The sequence below is a fragment of the Poecile atricapillus genome, chromosome Z, assembly GCF_030490865.1.
Source record: "Poecile atricapillus isolate bPoeAtr1 chromosome Z, bPoeAtr1.hap1, whole genome shotgun sequence".
Taxonomy (NCBI): Eukaryota; Metazoa; Chordata; class Aves; order Passeriformes; family Paridae; genus Poecile; species Poecile atricapillus.
In genome coordinates this window covers 131,817,025-131,839,749 of record NC_081289.1, presented here as the reverse complement: position 1 = coordinate 131,839,749, position 22,725 = coordinate 131,817,025, and the positions used below count along the sequence as shown (strand labels likewise).

Here is a 22,725-nt window from a genome sequence, read left to right as displayed (position 1 = left end):
TGCTCAGGAACATCACGCGTCTGGCAAAATTTTGAGAAGGCTCAAGGCGTTAAAGAAAGCTCATCTAAATAAAGGAGGGTTAACGTGACATTGCAGTTACTTAATCCTGTATTGTCCTGCCATGTGACTGCAGGGATACTGAGGCGCAGCATTTCTTTTGCCTGGTGCACAGACTATGCTTTTCCTGTCATCTTCCAGAATCAGTTGCTTTGTTGAACACACCATGGGAAAGAAACAGAGGGGCAGTGTACTTTTTACAGCAAGGCTTCCACACACAGTGGTATTTCCAAGGCACAGTGACAAGCTCACAGGCTGAAGAATGAATTTAAGGCAATCCCTACAGTCAGCTTTTGGACTTTTACCAGAATCAAGGAGAACTACGTTCTTAAGGTCAGCTATTCAAAATTAGCTGGAAGTATCTGGATTTATTCAGAGGAGTTAATCAGCTTTCTGTTTGACCTTTATCTATCAAGTTCTCAAAGGATCAAGCTAAAATCTGAATATTTGTGTCAAATATTTTGCATGTGTCAAATGTACTGCATAGACAGTGAGCACTTTTCCACTTTCTTGCACAAAGTTTGCAGTTTTAATTGCAAAGCCTCTTTTACCTTGCAGCTGAAGATCCTCACTAACTCTATTAGTGAGGAATGGATGTATACAGCTTCCAGATTTATCTCTGATTTTGAACAAGACATGAAATATGTAGATGTGCCAGATTTGGTTTTGAACAAATTTTCAAACTAGTCTTTGGACTTTCTGTAAACTGCTACTATTATATTTTTTCTTTTGCTGCATTTGTCACAGTGTCCATAATGTGCAGGATTGCATATTCATACAGAATTACTTAATTTAAACTTATCAGGACATCTTGTTAAATGGGGAAGTGATTACCCTATAGACTATGACAACAGGATATGTGAATGAAGGAAGTCTTGGAAAATACCGCTGTTCCAGGTGGCATCATGAGGACAGCAAAGAAGATGATGGGCACCAGGAGTGCCATGAAGGAGAAGAAGGAAAACAGCATAGGCTGACCCCATTTGAGAAGCTAATGCAGGATATGTCTCATAATGAAAAAGTGGTGAAAGAATTAACCCTGGGAAAGAGAATTGCCTTCTATCGAGTCAGAGGAGAAATAGGAAGTGGGAATTTCTCACAAGTGAAGCTTGGAATTCATTCCCTAACCAAAGGTAGGCACCATTGCATGCTGAGTGACCTATATAAATGGCTTCCTATGGGAAGAAAGATGCTGTATGAGCCTTAGGTACATATATAGAGTGTGTGTGTTTCTGTATCTGTGTGTCTGTGTATTTTTAATGCTTTTGAGTTAATAGGCAGGGTCATACATAAAAGCTCAGGGTTGGATTAGGCCTTAAGGAAACTAGAAACATTTTCACTACATGGCAACTGTTACAGGAGGAGTTTGTCGCTGCACTTCATGGAGTTAACACATCTTACCCTGTTGCTCAAACACTCCACAATTTGAAAAGTGCTGTTGGGCTTCCCCTCCTATAACCTGCCCTGTCCATCTGCCTTCTTCCCTGCCCCAGCTCGTGCCCTGCAGGGATACAGGTGATGAATACTCAGGACAGTGGGCTAGGCATCCTCCTGCCTGCAGCCAGAAGTAGCAAGACTTCCTTTGTTTCATCACAAATTTTACCAGTATGGACAAAAGTTTTATTTGGTCATGATGATTCTGGTGAGAAATGCTATGCCAAATTAACTGAATCATTTGCTGATGGTTCTTTACTGTAAAAATCTGGGATGGGGCTAGAGGTATGGGAGGAACAGGTGCAGGGAAACAAGCTCTGGTATTGCCAAACTGGTGTTTGGTTTGAATTGTCAGTTATTTTCTTGTTTTAATTACAAAGCACCCTATCTGCTGCTTCTAGGAAAGACTACAAGGGCTAGGTAACTAGGGGACACTTCAGTCATATATATAACTAAGAACTTGCCATCAGCTGTCCTGGTTCTTCTTCTGCCTTTGTCTGGCAATAATAGAAATTGTTGCTGTTTTCCATCAGGGTGACTAAGTTTTTCTGTTTCTTTGTACACTACTATCTTGCTTTTCTTCTAATAGTCTTTACTTTTCGGTTTGATTGACTCCCCTTCCCTTCATCATCTTAGAGGTGAGAGAAGAAAATATGCCCCAAAACTGTATTATCTATTGTTTTTTTCTCTAGTCACTTATTTCAGCCCAAATTTAAGAGGGACAATGCTCTTAATTGTGAACTGTGAATGCTCACAATTGTCCCTTGGGTGCAGCAGTTGTTGCACTGGGAATCTAAGTGGAGAACTGATGGTACTTAATTTTTCACATTTAAGCCTGCCAACACCCAAGGGTTGCTTTAACTGGGTGTTGAGTTTTTGGTTATCTTTGTTTCAGAAAAGCATCTTTGTTCTATTTGGCCCACAAGTTGTTTTCTCTTCTGTGATATTTCTTCTTCTTCCCAAGGTAACTGTTTTGTGCTTACTGTTGGAGGAAATGCTGCTTCTGTACTGGGAACACAAGGAATACTAATGAAAGGCAGTTAAAATTTTGATATGGATGAACCCTTTGCTGAACTTACTCAGGAAACAGGTTGCTTTAGTATATGAATAGAGCTGATTAAAAAATTATGAACTTCAATAAGCTTGGAAAAAATAAATACTAAAACCAAAACTGTACTTTTTGTGGAAAAGGTTCTTCTTCAACAGATATCTCTCAAATTATTTTTCTTTTGTTTGTTTGTAACCTTTTTGGTTAAAGTGTTCCCTGGAAAATGAGCTGATTTATTGATGCTAAGTTTGTAACTGTCATGAGGAAGAATGAAAGATAAATACTTTCCAACTCATCTCTGCCTGTGAGCTTATCTGTGTTAATACAATACAGTACATGGACAGAAGAACAGAATGCACATAGGCATTCATGTATACACACTCACCATCATCAAAGAGGATTCTATTTTTTGCAGTAGATTGTTGTGTTGGTGATGAAATTATGTCCCTGCACAGTGTTAATGAGTGCAAGTCTTTTTTAAAATCTGATAGTATAAATAAAAGGATTCATCATTAATGCTGTACTGATCTCTGTGGTAGAGGGTGGTGCATGTGTCAGAGGGCTGTTCAGCTCTTCAGTTACTGAAGTTTTAATATGGGCTTTCTCCTGTATGATCCCGTATCAAAAGAGGAATCAACTTTTTCTTCCACTAAGAGAAGCATTTGTAGCAATTATATATATGTGCTTTTCTGTTGCCCTTGCTATCTGTTGCAGCAAGACTAATGACTGAGAGAGAGAGAGAGAGAGAGAGAAAGACTACTTCAGGATCATACCAGATAATGAACCATGTTTCCATCATTAAGGGCTGTCTTGGTTGTTTAGAAAAAACAGAAAAATCTCTGGTGGTATGATGTGGATGCCCTGTCCTATGCCTTGGACAGGTGCACTCTTCACCGGATAAAAATCTGCCTGGCTGGATTTGGGGAGTGGTGCTGAATGGAGTTATATCCATAGGGGCTAGTCACTAGTGGAGCTTCACAGGACTCAGTATTTGGGCTAGGCCTAATCAATGTCAGCTAGTTTGCAGGTGACAACACACTGGGTGTGAGTGTTGGTCTGCAAAGGGATCAGGACAGGCTGGATCATGGGCTGAGGCCAATGGTGTGAGGTTCAACAAGGCCCAGTGCTGGCTCCTGCCCTTGGGTCTCAACAACCCCAGGCAGTGCCACAGGGATGGGACAGAGTGGCTGGAAAGGACCTGGGGGTGCTGGTGGCAGCAGCTGAACATGAGCCAGGCTGTGCCCAGGTGGCCAAGAAGGCCAATGGCATCCTGGCCTGGCTCAGCAATAGTGTGGCCAGCAGGAGCAGGGCAGGGATTGTCCCCCTGTCCTGGGCACTGGTGAGGCCACACCTCGAGTGCTGTGTTTCATTTGATTTGGACTCTTCACTACAAGAGAGACTTTGAAGTGCTGAAGAGTCCTGAGAAGGTCAACAGAACTGAGGCACAAGTCCTGTGAGGAGCAGCTGAGGCAGCTGGGGGGTGGTTAGCTTGCAGAAAAGGAGGCTCAGGGGAGACATTTTCAGTCTATAACTACCTGACAGGATGGTGTAGCCAGGTGGGGTTGGCATCTTATCCTAGGTAGCAAGGGACAGAGTAAGAGGAAACGGCCTCTAATTCTGCCAGGAAAGGTTGAGGTTTAGGTTGGATATTAGGAAAATTTTCTATACCACAGGGGTGGTCAGGCCTTGGAATGGGCTCCACAGTGAACTGATGAAGTCACCATTCCTGGAGATACTTCAAAGATGTGTAGATGTGCCATTTAGGGACAATGTTTAGTGATGGGCTTGACAGGTAGGACTGCATGATCTTAGAGGTTCTTTTCTGATATATGTTTCTATGTATGCTGTGTTATTCAGGGGTTTTGCCCACTATATTAACCTGAATTTTGGCAGGGATTTTCTCCAGAAATTCACGGAGTTTTCTTGCTAAGGACTGTTACATTCCTAAGCCCTGTATAACTTTTATTTTACATGCCTTCCAGCTGACAAAGGAAGTGTGAGAGCACAGCTGAATAGAAGCAATTAAGAGCATCCAAAATTTGTAGCTAGTAAGAAATCTGGCTAATGTGATATAAATTGCAAAAGCAGGAATGTCCAGGCACCCAGTTTCTGCTTTATTTTTAAAGCAATTTTAACTTGGTTTTGGTTGTGTTTTTTTTTCCTTCTGCCATCACAGCATACACCATTTCTTCCTGAAATTATTTCCCAACCTTTTCCTAGTTTCTCTTACCAAGATTTCACCTAGCACTTTTCAAACCTCATACACTGCATGTAGTCAATCAAAGTATCTTTCAACTCTTTTTGTAATTATTTTGGTAAAAATAAGCTGCCTGCTAAAAATGTCCTTCTGTTCAGCACAGCTGCTAAGCAAGAGTAATAGAGGATTTGTAAACCAAGCATTGTTTGGAAGCAGAAAGGAAGAGTTTAGAATATAAAAGAAAGGCATCAGATTTTTTCACTCAAGGTGGGCTGGGTTTCTTTGCATGTCATGCATTTGCAACTGCAATGATGTCGATTTAAAGGAGCCTAGTCCTGATTTATGGTGGTGTTTGAGTAGGATCAGGCTCTTCGGTTTTAAACCTTTTTTCCCCCTCCTCTTTCCTTTTAAAACCTTGCAGGGAAACTGACCAGGATGAAAAGTAGAGCAAAATGAAAGGGAAAAAGTAAAGCTTGAAGATTTTATTTTAAAGCCCAAATGTCCCCAGATTCTATAGATGTAATGATGAAATTACATAGTTAAGATTGGAAGAGTTGTAAGGATTTAGTTGTGCAAATATAACCTACTGCAAGCTGCTGCACTTTCCTCTTGGTTTAGGAGATCAATGCACTATGAACATAACAAGGGTCTTTCACCGGGTCAGCAGTCAGAGCACTGCCAGCATCACTGTCAGTAGCTGCATTTCCTCCTAGTTCACCCACCTCCACACCACACAGGAGGTACCTGCTTCCCTCAGGGGCTCTCCCTCAGGTCAGAGAGAAGCAGTGTGGCCAGGACAGCTGCCCTGTGCTCAGCACAGATTCCTGAAAACAGGCACATCAAGGGATAATTCAGCACCTTCCACCACAAGAATCACATGTGCTTCAAGTGTCTGCTGCACTTCACTAGGGAGATCAACTGATACATGTATTATACTAAAAAAATTTAAATATAACAAATGTGGAGTTTTCTTGATCTGTACAGATACATGCATAAGTATCCTTCACATTCCCTTATGTATGTTGAAATACTAAACTTGAGTTAAAATTTGATAACATTGAGTAAAAACTTGAATTATTTTATATCTGAACATGTGTAAAAATGTAATAGCCTTCTCACTCTTCTCACTCTCTACAGCAAGGGAGCAATACCTTTTTTTCTAATTCATTCCCATTTACTAGAAACCAAGTGAAGTATTTTTTTCTGAAAGAGTTATTAAAAGTGATCAATTATTAAGAAATATATGATTGTTTGATTAAGATAGTCTTGAGGGGAAAAAAAACCCCAAACAACCAAGAATCCCTTCTTCCCAGGAAAAAATAGTTGCTTCTATTGCTGTGATCCATTTAATTTTGCTGTCCTGACAAGTTGTACAAAGCCACCATAAACCTGTTTTAACCAGACTAATCCTTCAAATACCAGCTGTATTCAGAAGAGTAAAGACAAAAGCCGTAACCTACAGACTAATACAGGAACATAAGGGCAACTGTGATTGACCTATTCATATTGCTCTGAGCTACCCTGATGATGTAGTGCAGCTGCAGATATGTATGTTTTGTGGCCTTAGCTTCACTATGTAGGCTTCCAGAAACATGTAGGACTTAACAGCAGCTTTGCATTACCAGAACAGCATATGCCAGCTAGATTTGCTGTCTTAAGGATCCCTGCGACTTACTCCACTGCTGAGAATAAAATAGCCAAAGCCTCTAAATTCCCCACAAGCTTGTCTGCCTGGTAGGGAAAAAAGCACACAAATTTCGCAGCTCCATTAGTGTCCGAGTACCTGGCTCATCTGAGGAGCTCTGAGCTAAGAACAAAAGCACTGACTTTCTCTACCAGCAGTGGACACCAAAAGCAGATGCTCTGCCTTCAGATACGTATTAGCCTGTCACAGCAAAGCACACCAAGGCAGCAGATGATTTGATCAGCCCTTGGAATACTCTACCAGCCTTCAGTTACTCCATCACTGAGTAGGATGTCACAGACAGAAAGGAGCAGGGATTGTGTGAAAGATTGCAGGGCTTAGTAGGTCCCTGCAGCTTAGTTTATACTGATGAGGTGAAACTTTATTGCACTTCTACAACCAAGCATTATTATATGTAAATAGTATTACCATTTGTACTTTGTTGCATTAACAACATGGAAAAAATGTTTTTCTCCTCAGAGAAAGTTGCAATTAAGATTTTGGACAAGACAAAGCTAGACCGGAAGACTCAACGTTTGCTGTCTCGTGAGATATCCAGCATGGAAAAGCTGCACCACCCAAATATCATCAGGCTGTATGAAGTGGTGGAGACACTCTCAAAACTGCATCTGGTGATGGAATATGCAGGAGGTGGGGAGCTCTTCACTAAAATCAGTACAGAAGGAAAGCTGCTAGAAACAGAGTGTAAAATAATCTTCTCCCAGATTGTGTCTGCTGTGAAGCACATGGTACGTTGCTCTTACACAGGCATGCTGCCTCTCACTACTCTAAGCACATTTTGTGGCTATTTCTTTTGACTTTTGTTTCAGTTGTTTGAAACAACTGACTGTTGTTTCAGCAACAGATTTACTGTTACCCAAAATTTCAGACCCACATTTCTGAAAAGCAAAACAGCTATAGAAGTACTGTGTTAAAGGTATCTAAGGGTTTTCATGTCCACCTCAAGTTACTGCCTCTCTTTTGACAGCTTTTGGGAGGAGACTGAACTGGAAACGCCTGGTGGGTGGAATCACCCTTTTAGCACCAGTGTTGTATTTGCTTTAATGTGCTGTGGGCACCAGTGAACAAAGCTTCATTTATTCCCTCCCTGTTTCAAAACACAGGATCAGTGATTCTTCTGCTTCCAGAGAGGCTGGTTAGGTGTTGCAAACATCTGGTTTGCTTATTAATGAATGTGGGAGTCCGTCACTTAAGACAATCAACTCCTAGTTCCACTTCAATGCAAATCTGTGAGGTTAACACCCAACAAGTCACTTCTTGTCTTGTCTTCAGTATATACACTTAGGGTGATGTTATTTGTCTAGAGCCCAAAGTATCTTGTCACAGCAGAAAAAGAGCAATTAACTACTTTGGTACATCTTCTCTAAACCTTGCAGAGTAATTACAGAGACTTCAAAAAAATAAAAATGCGGAGAACTGTTCTACAATTCTGAGAAGCAACATTCGTTAAAACTGTCTCAGGCTGCCCTCCGGTGGCTCATGTCCTTCTTGCCACGTAATAGCTTCTGCCGAAGTCAGAAGCAAGGGTGTTCTCAGGTCAGACATCTAGAGACGGCATCTCGCACTACATGTAGCTTACATAAACAGCATGCATTTCTCATGTATTTTGATGAAATGATCATATGCTTTAAGTGGTGGATTCAACATTTTATCCCCAGGACAGGCACCCTGCAGATACAAGAACTGAATTTCCATTTCAAAATTACACTACATCTATTTCTTAGAATTAAACATAGACTATCAAGCTGGCCCAACCTCTTCATTTGTACACAGAGACTTCTGCACATTTCACTTTTGCTAAGCCATCACATCCAGGTTACATAAATCCCATCTCCCTGATGCCAGTGCACAAGGACAGAGGATCCCTGACTTTTACTGATGAGAGTTGAAATAGGATGCCAAAGGATTTCTTCATAGCCTCCAGATACTGTACAATGTTACTCCAAAGGATAAGACAGAGCGTGCTCATCCATTCCTTCTAGTTATTCCAAAGAAGCTAAACTCTTACTTAACCAAGACAAGTATGTCATGACTAGGTGGAGCAAATTCAGTTTGAGTCCTTAGCTACTACTGGCATTTCCAAAGGAAAAAAGTAGAAGTTATGGTGTATGTATTATAGATTTCTAAAACTAGAACACCACTAGACTTGGTTGTCCTGCATCATGTAGCACTATGAGGTCCAACTCTCTGGTCCTTTTCTCCTGGCACCACCAGTTCCTCATAGGACATCAGATCACAGAATGTAGTGGTAGCAAATTTCTTACTTTATCTGTGAAAATGTTCAATTGGTGAACTAAATATTTAAATCTGTAAGTTAGATGTAGTAACGGCAAAACCCTAAAATGGCTGTTAACCCTAAAAAAATACAGATTTTTCACATGCTATCTAGTCTTGTAGGATTAGCCACACTGCCCTCACACATTTGCTTCATGAAAATAGTTCTTATTAGGTAACAAGTTGAGAGTGCTGCGCTTAAAAAATCCCAGCATCCTTCTTCTCCCCTACTCAATTGTTTTGGTATCCTTGGAGAATTAAGTTAAATTTGTTTAATATTTTTCCAATTGCAATACTAGTTGCTGAGTTTGCCCAAGATTACTCCCTTTCTCCTTCAGGGTAATTAACCAATTAGAGGTAGCCATTGAGAACTTTCCTGGGAACCAATACCAACTTTTCCTCTTCTTCCACAGCATGACAATAATATCATCCACCGAGACCTGAAAGCAGAAAACGTCTTCTATGCCAGCAACACCTGTGTTAAGGTGGGAGACTTTGGATTCAGCACAATAAGTAAAAGAGATGAAACTTTAAAAACTTTCTGTGGCTCTCCTCCTTACGCTGCTCCTGAGCTCTTCCGAGATGAAAACTATATCGGCATCTATGTAGACATCTGGGCACTGGGAATCCTCCTGTACTTCATGATGACAGGCAGCATGCCATTCCGGGCAGATACTGTAGGCAAACTGAAAAAGTGCATTCTTGAAGGGACATATACTTTGCCTCCCTGCCTCTCAGAAAATTGCCAGAAACTGATAAAAGGAGTCCTTCAGCCAGTACCAACCAAGCGATACTCTGTCAAACTGATTATGAACAGTGAATGGATGCAAGGAATACAGTTCCCCAAACCTTTACAGACATTTAAATTGGATCCAAAGTATTTATCAGAAATCAGTACACTCAGAGAAGAAGAAATTGAAGTGAAAAATATTCTGGAAGATCTGGGAATCACAGAAGAGCACATTCAAAACAACCAGGGAAGAGATGCACGCAGCTCCATAACAGGAGTCTACAGAATTGTGTTGCACAGAGTACAGAAGAAAAGGGCACTTGAATCTGTTCCTATCATGTCCCAGCCAGATCCAAAAGAAGATGACTCAAGGAACGGAATCACTTCTTACAGTGGCATTAAGCACACATCCAAGCTGTGTTCTATTTTATAAAATTGCACTGCAGGCTTTATGCTCAGCACATTTGACAAAGGGGATTACTCACTTATCCTTAAGCTGTAGCATTACATTTTTTTTTGTAATTTTTGAATAAACCAAAAAGGCCTCATTTTCTTTGCATTTCTCAATTGACAGTGAAGCACTCAAAAACAGAGCTCTCATGCATGTTTGACCCTATCTCCAGACACTTGGTATAGCCAGTGCAAGAACCCAGTAACTGAAAAGATCATGAGTGGAGGGATCTTTCAATAAACACCATGCTACTGCACTTAATTTGGGAGATTCTCTGCACAGGCATGTAACAGCTAACTTCTGGAAAGCTGTACCTCAGCTCAACACAACTAAGCTCAGCACTGCAAACTGGGACAGTTTTTGCAGAGAACTAAATTTAAGCAGACACCGACCATAATCTAAACCATTGCAAATTCTGCTTTTGAACTTCATCAAATTTAACAAGTTAATTTTGAAAAAGCTTCTTTCAAGAAGCATCAAAGCTGTTGTTGCCTGCAGTTCCCAACTTGTCATGATTCCAGAAGAACAGTCAGGATTCAGTATTTTAACCCTGCATGTGTGGGCGCCTGACTGGTTGGGCTACCATCAATTACCCTTCTGACGCCTTCCACTGCTTGCATGATGCTGCCAGTCTGGAACTGCCTGGACTCCAGCTGCACTCCAATAGATAGATTTAAGCAGACTCCAAAACCTATGTAGTTTTAAGTTCTTGCCTTAGCCCTTGTTACCAGTAGCTGAATGCAAGCAGCAGCAAAATCTGCTTATATTCACTGAGCATTACAGGCTTGTCCTCACTCCTGCCATCTGCTTTGGCAACCAAAGCTAGCACAAAGCTGATCTTGACACTTGAAAGTTAAAAGCTGACAACTCCAGTTGTTCTGAGCATCACCAAAATGCAGATGCTCTGATTTTCAGCTTTAATTGCTTATTCTGTGCTTAGATCTTCAACAGCATCAACTCCAATGCAAAGGACAAGTGTGGCAGCTGTTCTCTGAGCAGGGACAGCTGATGTGCCTAAGCTAAGAGGTAGAACCTATGAGTTTAGTTAAGGTAAGATACCCAACACAAGCTGTACACAGGCACAGCTGGTGCTTTCACATTTAAAGGCAGGGTGCCTTATGTGTTATGATATTGATGAGTCTATCATTTCACTTCAGAGGGAATAATTCATATAAATGAGGAACGGAATAACTATGAAAAGGCACGTATAGGAAACTGGACTCAGGGGGTTCAGGTGTGTACAAAGCAAGAACCGTGCCTCCTTCACAGGTTTTCTGAGGGTAATAAAACAATACCAATTTTTTAAAACAGTAATTAAAATTAATTCAATTTCATAAAGTGGGTATTAATTTCTCTACTATAAACACTTTCCTTATAAAAGCATTTTAAGTTATCTTGAAACATGGCCCTGATAAAATTGTTTTACACCAGCCTAAGCAACTCTTTTTCCCCCTTTTGTAATGGAACCAACACTAAGAAGAAAGATGCAGAATGTCCACACAGCTTGTGAACCCACAACTTTGAGTTTTTACCAGAGCCAGCTTCTGCTTTCCTGTTAAAGAAAAAGAAATCCATTCTAAAAAATGAACAAGTCAGCATTACTCCAACAGGTTTCAAATATCTCAAACTTTATTTTAATAAAGGATCAGCCTCACAGACCCATGAGGCCTGTGCCAGTAGCTCACTTCTTGGCTTGTCCACTGCCAGCAATGGACTTTGTTCCATGACAGTTTGTTTTACAGGTGCCAAGGCTAAGTTTCATGAGGGCAGCCTAAACCAAAATACTTGCAAACACTATCATCATGCATTGCTCCATCATTTTCAGCAGAACAAACAGATTAGTAATCATCAATTTATAATAAACAACTATTTATCAAGGCTTGACTGTACAAATACAGCAAGTTATCAAATCCTGGTGAGTGACAGGTAATACAGACACTTCATTACACACACGCAAAAAAATGTAATTAACAGAAATAATTTTTTGCTACTTTATATTAGATGATGTAGCTTTGTAGAATTAGCAAAGAAATAAATTCAATGAAACTTCATTCTGTACATTAGCTCAACTTAAATATATATATATATATGTATGTATGTATATATATATATATTACAAGCTTAAAAGGCTCATATCATAGTTCACTTCCAATCTGGGCTTTAAAAATCTACCAGAATGGACTCCCCATAACCACTGTATATGTATCTACTGCTTGCAAAATGGATAACTTTAGCTTGCACATTGGGGAAGGGGGACAGAAATTAAAGACTCCACTCCTACAGTATTAACAATAGTGAGAACGACTGCAAAGTACAAAGCCAAATTCAAAGCGAGAAAGAGTCTTTTGGAAATGTATTATATAAAGACAGCTAATAGGCTGGAGTTCCAGACAAAGCGATGAACATCAGTCTCTTCCTTCGCTGGCCAATTAAAACAGCTCCACAATAGCTCTAAATTGTATTTGAAAAGTCTGCTGCCTTGGATATTCTACTAAGCAATCTATTATGGTGCCAAATCAATGATCCCCTTTCTTTAGAATAAAAAATTTACTACCTCCCTTCTTCTAAATCTTTTCTCCCAGTCTCCTGTGACTTAGAATGCAGGTATAAAATGTGTAAGATGTTAGGAGGGATTACACAGTAACTAAGAAACTGGATCACAGAGTTTCTTCTAAGAAAACCACTTGTCAGCCTAGCTGTTCTTGATCCGGTCATTTTGACAGGGAAGAGAGATTCTATTCCAGAAATGGATGTTCTTGGCTCTATGCCTATCCCAAAGCAATGGCGTGATGGGAGGCAGACTGGGAGATGAAAAGGAAGGTGATAAAGTGAAAGAGAATTGCAGTATTCAGAAGGTTGACTGCTTATTGTCAAGGCACTGAGAACCCTAACATTAAAAGCTTGGACTATCTTGCACACACTTGAGTACTAGTAGAAGTTAACAGTGTAGGTTTCAAGTCATTTTACATGGAAGAGCAGGCAGAAGATTCCTTTTTTTTTCCTTTCTGTGTATGAAGACTTTGTAATAAACTACAGCTACTTCTCAGCAATTAAAAAAGTTCAGACATGTTAAGGAATCCCCACAGCACCTGGCAAGTCCTTCTATCTCCAATATACTCCTGATTTTAGTGTTCTGAAAATACTATAAAATCAGCATACCATATTATGATGGTTTTTTTCAAGGAGCCTAAACAGTTCTTTCATGCTCCAGTTAAGTACTACTGTACACTGAAACTTCAGTGCTACTGCAATCCTTTTTCTCTCTCTCTCTCTCACCCTGCCCTCACACCTCATTTCTTTCCCCACCTCACAGAGGTATCTTAGTGCTCCCCATTGGAAATGGCGACAGTAACGCCTTCAGATTCTGTTGTTGCAGGGATTCTTGGCACTTTCTTAGCAGGGCTTGGGATGTGCTAAGAAGAAGGGAAAAAAAACATTAAATACAGTTTTCTAGTTCACAGACATTCATACTTCATGGCTAGTCCAACTCTCAAACAACATTCATGCAACAACGGACGGCTTTGTCTTAAGTCAATCAAATTGGTCATGCTTCATGCAAACAGATTGTGTGAGAAGAGCCAGTTTGTTCTTCTTTCATTCTTGAGCAGTTTTGTTCTTTTTATGATGAAATGTACCTTTTAAAATTGCAGTTTCAACTTTTTACTTCTGGCTTGTATGTTACACGTTAACAAAGTATTCAATGCAACTCGTAAAACCACTTCCTTTTAACATACATGCACATGCTAAGACAAACATGTAAATGGTTCCACCATTTACATCAAACTTTAAAAGAGTGCCGAGTGTTCACCTCATGAACAATGCCTGGGTGGACAACTCCAACTCTTGCTTCCAGAGGTCCATCACTCATAAGTGGGCGCCGGGCATAAGTTCTCCTGTGTTTTTCATCCACACGCACAAGGTACCATGTTCCTTCAAAGAGATCCTCCACTGAACACTGCGGAATATAATTGGCTGTAAGAAAGGAAGGAACACACTGTTAGTTGTTTCCCGCTAAGTTTTTTACCCAACACACGCCTTTGCAGACTGGATGCACTGAGACAGAAAAAAGCAAGCCAGCATTTTTACTTCAGACATGTTGGGCCAAATGAACACAAGCTACAAAGAAGCAGAAAGGGTCAGACAGTCATTTCCTTTATTCTACACCCTACTCATTTAAAGTCAGGTGGATTAAGTGATAAGCATTTTGCACTACGACTAGGAATGATTGACATTTATTAGGTTCTTACCTAAATGATGTGTTTCCTGTCTGAGCTTCATGTTTTCAGCAAAGACATCAGGTGCAATACATTTTCTTGAGTCAAGTCTTGTTTTGAGATCAGAAAGGCTGGCAGTTATTTTGTCCAGTGCAGAACCTGCAATACAGAATCATCATGTAAGGCAGAATCAGTATTGAGAACTGCACACTGGTATGTGAACATTTCATTCACATGAAATGAAAAGTACACCCCATTCAAAGTACTCTGCATTACAGAATCTGAAGTACTAGTCATTTAAAAACATTGCCAATTACCAATTCAAAACATTTAACAGAGTTTGAAGGCTATTATTTATTTGTTCAAGGAGACACTTAAACACTCCCTGAAGCTGGATATTCTCAGTGTGGCACTGCTGTCATTAAGACACTGCCCTGCAGGTTTTCTTATGCTGGTAGGTTGTGTAACAAGGCATCAAGAGCAAGCTGAGCAAGGGAGGCAGTTGATGTAACCTCGATTCACTCACCAGGAGTGGCATCCTGTGTCACCCTGATGGAATACAGGGTAGCAGCAAAACCAGAGCCATATGAGAACACACTGATTCTCTGTCCCGCAAGCTGCTCTGGGGTGTACCTGCAAATCATACAACAGCTTTTAAAAGTCAGAATTAAGCCAAAATGACAGTTTTAAATAACTAGAAACTGCATCTAGCTTTGGAAAAGCAACCAGGAAAATATAATGTCTATAATACACATTTAACATACTATATGCATAAATACTGACTTTTAAAACCAGATTCAAATACTGCTGTTAAGTGATGAGTTAGAAAGCTGCCTAGAACAAAACATGCCTGAGAAATGCCCAGAATATGATGAAGGCAAACAGATTTCATTCTTAAGCAAACTAAAGCAAAAAAAAACAAAACAAAAAACCAAAACCACATCCTGGAAGTCAATGTCAGAATAAAGAAAAATAAAGAAAAAAGGAAAAAAAAGAAAACCGAGGAGTGGTTTATTGTAAACTTAATATGATTTTGCAAAAGACTGTATTTGAAAAAAAACCACTTTAATTAAATGCTAATTTAATTTAGCTTTGCTTATTATAGTAAGATAGAGAAGATTCAGATTTTTTTTCCACTTCAGGAATGTTTCTGGGGGAAAAAAGAGCCGGGGGAAAGCTGGGGCTGAGAACAGACGCTACCTTACAAATAACATCCTACTCTGCAAGGCAGTAAGCAGCTGTTTTGGATCAGCTTCTGACACAGATATTTTCAATCTGCTTATCACTTGAACTGAATGTATGTGCAGAATTGTGTTTTAGCTTTAATTTTTCTGCTTAAGGAAGTCTCATAGGAAAAGGTTTGCTAGATGATGCCTTTACAAAAGACTTTCTGAAAAAAAACTTTTATGACCTTATTCATAGACAGCTTTTCCCAATTTTATTCTTACTGGGCTAGAAGAGAGGCAAGGCAACCATAGACTGAAGGGGTATACATATTTCCATTCTGATTGGATACAAGTAATGAAGCTTTGGTTTTCTGATTGAAGAGCTCTGCACTAGCTTTCATAAAAGCTTTTTCCACATCTCTGTCAAAGTATGTATCTTCAAGTTTTATATCCCTATTCAAAAGAAAAGAAAAAAAAAAAAAAGGGTCAGAAACAGTTACTAAAATCGCAGAAAGTAAAAACACACCTTAGATGTGTAACAGATTATGTGAATAAGGAAGACAGCATCCATTCTCACCTGAAAGCTTCCAGACCACTGAAAACACCAGTTGCTGTTTCTGGGTTCTGGTCACTGAGAAAGTCATTCAGCAAGAGTCTAGCCACAGATTTCTGTACCAGTTTACAGTACGGAGAATGGAAGATCATGAACCCAAAGTCATTCAAGGTGAAATGTCTGTCCATCCCCTCTGGAAGTGGCAAAAATGTTGTGTTACAACCTATGTTTAGTACTCACTTCAATTATGGAAATAAAGCAGGGAGCTGGCAAAACACCAGTCATCTTAACATGTTGGCATAGAAAAGACACAAACACACAAGTAATACTAACTACTGCCATCAAGTGTACTTAACACACTGAACTGCTTCTATTAAAGAATTCTTTTTTTACCACCTTTTGTACCAGGTAACAACGTTAGCACTTTCTCTAGAACAAAAAGTTATGTTTAACAGAATCTCTGTATTTCTACCCAGCATTTTCACATAATAATCTATTTAATTTGCCTGTCTTCATATCTATGCCTCTTAATATAACTGAAGCAATCACTAAACATGTTGGGTTAAAAAAAACTGTATAATTACATAACATTTAAATATTAAATATTAACATAAGTTTCTTAGAAGCCTGGATGGAGGTGGGTAACAGCATGCTTTTAACCAAGGCATTATATGTTACACCAACAAATGCCTGTAAAGACTACTGCTTACACACTGTCAGGAATTTAGCATGCCAGAACAGACATAAATTATTTCATACAGGATAAAGCAAACATTTCAATTACTTCAGAACATACAAACATGAAGAGACTCACAGACTAGTTTTTAGATCAGATACTAAAACTGTCTGTATAGTACACGCTCCAGCATCTGCCAGTCTTGCAGTATCATCAAGAGAAGGCTACGCACCCTTTTGCCACTGGGCGTGGATTTTGTTGCGATAGACGGTGTAGCAGCGGTCTAATGCACTGAGGTAGCACTGTATGGAGAGCTTGCCATCCACTACGGGATATTCAGAGACCATGTCTGGTTTATAGAAGTCATACGCATGCTGCATGTGGGTTCCACGCAATCCTGGTGGAGAGAAATCAACGGAAGTTGAAAATTAGTTAATCCAGCTGCTTTGATTCAATTGGAATGTGTAAGTTGACACATGTAGGAAAAGAAGCAGTTTTGGCCCCAGTTCAGCAGTTTCTTTAAGGCACTTCTAGCCTTTTACAGTAAGGTTTCACACAGTCCACAACTGCCTGTACGTTAGAGTACGACTGAGCATGACAAACACATTCAATAAAGGATTGTCATATTGTCCTGGAAGTTGAATTTTGTTTTATTCAGCTCTTGTATTACTCAATCAATTTTACTGGAGAATCCTCAAGGAAATAAACAAATAGGAGCACCTCTAATTGTTCTCTGATGTGTCCTGTAACTGGACTTGACTGAGTTAACCCAGAGCAAAAGAAGGCAAAGAATAATTTCCAAAATTAGCGGGAGTTAATCTACCGCTTCAGCAAGGCACAAAAGCCAGGGAAGAGGCTCCAGGGAAATGCAGTAATCTGACCTGAACAGTGTATGTTCTCCCACAGGACTAACCTCTCTCAAAAATCAACGGTGCATTTGGTCCAACCAGCATTGCAACAGCACCGGCTCCCCCAGTGGGCCTGGCATTTCCAGAGGCATACACAGCGATATCTCCAGCCACCACGAGGGCATAGCGTCCTGGGAAAAACAGACAGGCAAAATGGCGAGAATGAGCCACAAGTCTGGCACATCATAAGATTCATCAACAATTTTTAGACTTCAGTTATTGAGGAGATAACATCACGATTAAAGGGCTTGTCAATTTTGACTTTTCTCACATTTCAACTGGCAATCACCAAAATTTACAGAAGACCTTTACATTAGTAGTTATGTCATTATTCTTCACACTGTAACTGAACTAGTGGCAAATGCCCAGGGCATTTAAGAAAAGGACTTCAGAAGAGAAAAACAGTTCACCCTCTGGATTTTATATGGTTAAGCATGACCACTGTCATTGTAAGGCAGTCTGATGTAAGGATGATGTAACTTTTCAAAAAAACACCCTTGACTTACCATCCCAGGAACTGGACTCAATCCAATTAATAGCATTAAAAAGAGCAGCAGTGCCTCCATAGCATGCATTGGTGGTGTCGATTCCTTCTACATCTGTATTACCAGACTCTTCAAAAAGCTGCATCAGGACAGTCTTCACAGATTTTGATTTGTCAATTATGGTCTCCGTTCCAACTTCTAATCTCCCAATACAATCATAGGAAAGGTTATTCCTCTCCATGAGCTTCTGAACCACAGTCAAGCAGAGGGAATTGATATCTTCACGGTCAGAGCAGAACCCCATCCTTGCCTGGCCTAGCCCAATGGTGTACTTCCCAGCATCCACACCATCATACTTCTCCAGCTCTGTCTGGTCAACATACTGAGAGGGAAAATATATTTCCAGTGCCACAATTCCCACATCTTTGGGCCAACAGGATTCAGCATTCACAGGAAGAGACCCAGGCATGGTGGCAGATCTTTAAGGAAAAAAAAGAAAACCACAAAACCATGTGATTTACTCACATATATTGAGACAAACTTACTTTCAGTTCCTGTAATTGTACAGAGAAAGTTGTGTTGCACGTACTCTATAAAGTCATTTGCAAAAGGCAAGCCTTTGCCTCTAGTGAAGCTTCAGTACAAACATTCTGTAAACATCATAGTTTTTTAAGATTTTTTTTATTAAGGGAAAATACTTATATATATCAACCTATAAATAGATTTCAGCCCTGGAGATGTAGGTTAACCCCAAAGCTATGTTTCTGAAGCAAAACACACATCGAGTGTTAAGTGTTTGAGAAATAAATGTTCAATATCTTCTGCTTATATGCAAAGTCTGTTTTGCATATAACCAAGCTAGGAACATTGGACATTTTTATTAGCATTACCAGTTGAAAACTCTTACTAGGAAATCGCCATCTTAAAAACGGCCAGGACCCTTCAAAATAATTTTTATTTTCAAACAAAGTGATATAGGTCACTTTGCTTTGTTTATACTTGCAACAAGGCAGAATTATTTCCAAGCAAGGCTTGTTTTTTGGTTTTAGGGGGGGTGTTGGTGTTCTTTTTGTTTTTATTTGTTGCATACTCTATTTTGGCATTCCAGAACACTGGCACTCCCAAGCCTGGAGGAATATTTCATGGCCTGAGATTAACTGTGTTCTTCCTGATAGGCCAAGTTTCCTTATTCTAACCCAACTTTCCTGTCACCACACTTGAAGATTTACTACTCCCAAGGCCACCCTATACCCTACTACTACAACCCTCCCTCAATTCCACAGCCCGGCACCATGTTCCTCGGCTTACATCCTGACAGGGCACTCATCCCTTCCGTACCCAGCTCCAAGCTTCCAGAAGCCAGGACCAGCTGCATAAACGGACAAAGAACGGCCCTATAGTGCACTGCGCAGTTTTAAGCAAAAGAACCAATTTCACCTTGCTTGTGTCCCCTGCCGCCGCCCCCCCACCTCAAGGTTATCCACAGGGTACCCGGGACCCAGGCAGGAGCCGCGCGAATGTGCGTACAGGGGGTCACAGCGCGCCCCAGCCGCAGGCTGGGCTGAGCCGAGCCGAGCCAAAGCGAGCCGCATCCGGCTCGGTTCAGCCCGGCTCGGCTCAGCCCAGCCACCCTCCCGCTGCCCCCCTCCGCCCCTCATGCCGCCCGCCTCTTACACGCTGCGGAATCCCATGGCCTGCTCCTGCCGTGGTGCGCATGCGCACCGCGGGCAGCGCGCATGCGCAGCACCCGCCCCACCGCAGCGTGAGGGAAGCGCTGGGACAGCGCGTTTGGCTTGGCCGCCTGACTCGGGCAAAAACCCCGGGCAAGAAATAAAACTAATTCGCCAGCACCCAAAATGCCGGTGTGGGGAGGCTTCCTGTGTGGTTTTGGCTTTGTTCGTTTGTTATTTTGGACAATCCCTCGTCACCTCGCTTCTACTTGCAAAGTGAGGCGGTGCCGTATCGCCGTATTTTGCTTTAAACTAGACAGATAAAATAACCCACAAACTGAGTAAAACCATCGTTGTTCCTGCCTCCTGGAAACTTTTATTTTTGTCGGTACAGCAGCAGGCTGATGTTATTAGTAGAGTGGCCATCACCGATTCGCTAAAGCCACGGCCAGGGGAGGGAGTGTGCTGGTCCAGAGAGTCCCCAGGAGCTGCGGGGAGCAAGGGATGTCCCTGCTCAGCAGCACCGTGAACAAATCACACACACGGCCTGGGGACACAGAGCAGCGCCGGGGTCCAAAACTTGGCTCCAAGCGCTGTGTCTTATTCCAGTTCATCAATGTCTGGCAGCCACACTGAGTGTGAGCCATGTACCCAGAGTGGAGCTCACTGTTGCTCCAAGGGCTACAAAGCTTAAAGTTGGAAGCTGCAGAGAATCTCAAAAGGCTTAACTTTATTTAAGATTTATACAAAAATTATTGAATAGTTTGGGTTGAAAGGGACCTTAGAGATCATCTCATTCCAAGCCCCCTGTGATAGGCTGGCACACACCTTCCACTAGACCAAGTTGCTCAATGTATCCAGCCTGGCTTTAAACACTTCCAGTGATGGGGCATCACAGCTCTTCTGGGCAAAGCGTGCCAGTGCCCCACCACCCTCACACTAAAGAATTTCGTCCCCATATCTCATCTACACATACGCTCTTCCAGTGTGAAACCATTGCCCCTTGTTCTGTCACTACACGTCCTTGCACAAGCCCCTCTCCCTCTATTTTTTAATAAGCTCATTGTAAGTACTGAAAAGGCGCAGTGAGGTCTCCCTGAAGCCTGCTTGGAGCATACAATGGACTTGACAAATAACGGGCATGGGAGAACAGCAGCTTTTAACCAGGCAGTGAATTATTGGGAAAACCAGTATGCCAAAAGGTATTGCATTATTGGTGAGAGCTAATGAAAACCAATGTTTTCAGTGCTTGCTCCTTACAAAACTTTGAGATGCCAAAACTGGCATTTAAATGATACCACTCGCTGCAGTTCTCTCATCAGAAAACTTTGTGCAGAACACAGAAGGGAGGGAGTTTCTGTCACGTTCCCAGGCTCACCAAATACCAAGCTCACCAGTCACACCTAACAGGGCGGCAGTCTGGGCTATCGGGCTGTGCTGCCATGAGAAGCACTGCTTCGTAAGCATACTCTGACCACTGAAAGAAAATGGGACATATGGCATCTTGAGTCAGTCATTACAGAAAAAAAATTGTTTACTCAGAGTAACAGACAGTCTTTTGTCTCCCTGGTCAAACAGCAAACAACATCCTATCATTGAGTTTTTACTGGAAATTAAAACTTTCTCAAAAGTATGATTTATTTTAAAAGAACAAGAACCCCAAATGCTTTGATTTATGGAAATGAGAAACATGCTTTGTTTCGTGTCTCTATATGATTCTGCTGGGAATGAACAAGAAGTGCAAGACAAGCCTCTGCTTTCTTCTTGTGTTACCATAAACATGTTCGCTCATAATGACTGGTAGCATTATTGTTTTCCTTGGCAATTTGAGAATATTGTGTCAATAATTTAATTCTGTTATTTCCTGCCTAATTTTTAATTCTAACGGAACAGTTCACTCGAAGGTAGAAAATAAGTCCCGGCCTTGTTTGCCACAAGCGATGCCTTTGGCTCCAGAGCACCAGTGGGACGGGTGTGCCCGTGGCAGCCCCGGCAGTGACATCACCCACTCGTCCCCGCAGGTAACACTCGCGCGCACCAACCCGTGCCGCCACCAGAGGTCGCCGCGCCCGCCCGGACCGCGGCCACATCCCCGCGGGACCTCAGCTGCGGGCACCGGGATGGGCCGGACGGGCATCCCCGCGGGATGCGCGCTCGCCTCCGTGCGCCGGCATACAGGCAAACTGCGCAGAGCCGCGGCGACGGAACCTTGGACGGAGCCGTGCGGCCCCACCCGCGGGGATGGCGGCACATCCGAGCACGGGGCTCCGGTAACACGGGTGGGCCCCGGGATGCCCACACCCTGCGGCAAACGCCATCAGGAAAGAAGGCGGCGGCATCCCTTGGGGCAGCACCCGGCTGCCTTTGCTTGGGCGACGAGAGGTGGCGTGGTCAGGGAGACACTCTCAGTCCGCCTTTCCCGGCTCGGGAGGGCGACGGTGGCGCGACACTGAGAGGCAATTACGGAACACACCGAAGGCTTCTCGCTTGCCTCCGAGGCAGAGCCCGGCGGAACCCCGCAGCAGCCGCTCACCGCAGCTCACACAGCCGGGGGCCTCCCTCGAGGGCAGGACGGGAGGCAGCGGCCGGGACCCCCATTCCGGGATGCGGCTCTTTCGGGAGGCACCTGGTTGCCCGGGCAGTGAGCGCCGCCCGTTGCGCCGCCCCACGGGCCGTGATGCTCGGGACAGCGGCCGGCGCGGGGTGTGGGGTGACACCTAAGTTAGGACACCCTGACACACCTTTCTAGGGTGTTTTTTATCCTTCCCCCTCTTCTTTTTATGGCATTTTTAATTTTTTTTTTTTTTTTAATTTTCCCCCTGCCGCGCTACGGGCTAGGTCGGAGGGACCTCCGAACATGCTCGCATCCACTGAAAGCTGCTCCCAGCTATGCCGGCCCTGCATGCGGCTCCATCTCCCAGCCCCGCCGCCCCTCGCGTGCTTCCCCCACGCGGCTCCGCACTCCTACGCTCCCGGCCCGAGTGCCTCCGAGGCCCGAGCCGCGCTCACCCGTCGGAGGTGATGGTTCCCGGTGTCGTTCCCGATGTCGCTCCCGTTGTTGCTCCCGATGTGGCTCCGCACGCGCTCAAGACAGCACCGGCCTCCGGCGGGCGTGCGGCCCCTTTAAGCAGCTGCACCGCCTGCCGCCCGGAGCGCC

The 22,725-nt window shown here is 42.5% G+C and overlaps 2 protein-coding genes across 5 annotated transcripts in view; one reads left to right on the top strand and one right to left on the bottom strand.

Moving 5' to 3' along the window:
• Window positions 1–12,982, top strand: part of NIM1K (NIM1 serine/threonine protein kinase) — an 18,369-nt gene extending 5,387 nt beyond the window's left edge. For all 3 annotated transcript variants that reach the window (XM_058864699.1, XM_058864700.1, XM_058864698.1), the window contains 4 exons: window positions 8–390; window positions 955–1,190; window positions 6,901–7,169; window positions 9,129–12,982. In XM_058864699.1, coding sequence (XP_058720682.1) covers window positions 320–390; window positions 955–1,190; window positions 6,901–7,169; window positions 9,129–9,878 — 1,326 coding nt within the window. In that variant the 5' untranslated portion in view covers window positions 8–319 and the 3' untranslated portion in view covers window positions 9,879–12,982. The remainder of the gene's footprint in view (window positions 1–7; window positions 391–954; window positions 1,191–6,900; window positions 7,170–9,128) is intronic.
• Window positions 11,508–22,725, bottom strand: HMGCS1 (3-hydroxy-3-methylglutaryl-CoA synthase 1). Of its 2 annotated transcripts, none has more exons than XM_058864696.1 (10): window positions 22,578–22,725; window positions 17,920–18,377; window positions 17,419–17,544; window positions 16,738–16,902; window positions 15,854–16,022; window positions 15,559–15,729; window positions 14,637–14,743; window positions 14,144–14,269; window positions 13,705–13,868; window positions 11,508–13,309 (listed from the first exon to the last, which is right to left on the bottom strand). In XM_058864696.1, exons 2-10 carry the CDS (start codon window positions 18,365–18,367, stop codon window positions 13,217–13,219), a joined length of 1,569 nt encoding a protein of 522 aa, XP_058720679.1. In that variant the 5' UTR covers window positions 18,368–18,377; window positions 22,578–22,725; the 3' UTR covers window positions 11,508–13,216. The 2 variants fall into 2 exon arrangements, with proteins under 2 accessions (XP_058720679.1, XP_058720680.1); XM_058864697.1 differs by lacking the exon at window positions 22,578–22,725 and adding an exon at window positions 19,573–19,671.

Coding starts and splice junctions, on each gene's coding strand:
- HMGCS1 (XM_058864697.1), bottom strand. Junction 16,903..17,418: donor ACCGTTGATTTTTGAGAGAG/GTTAGTCCTGTG, acceptor TCTCTCCACCAG/GATTGCGTGGAACCCACATG. Junction 13,869..14,143: donor ACAGGAAACACATCATTTAG/GTAAGAACCTAA, acceptor CCTTTCTTACAG/CCAATTATATTCCGCAGTGT.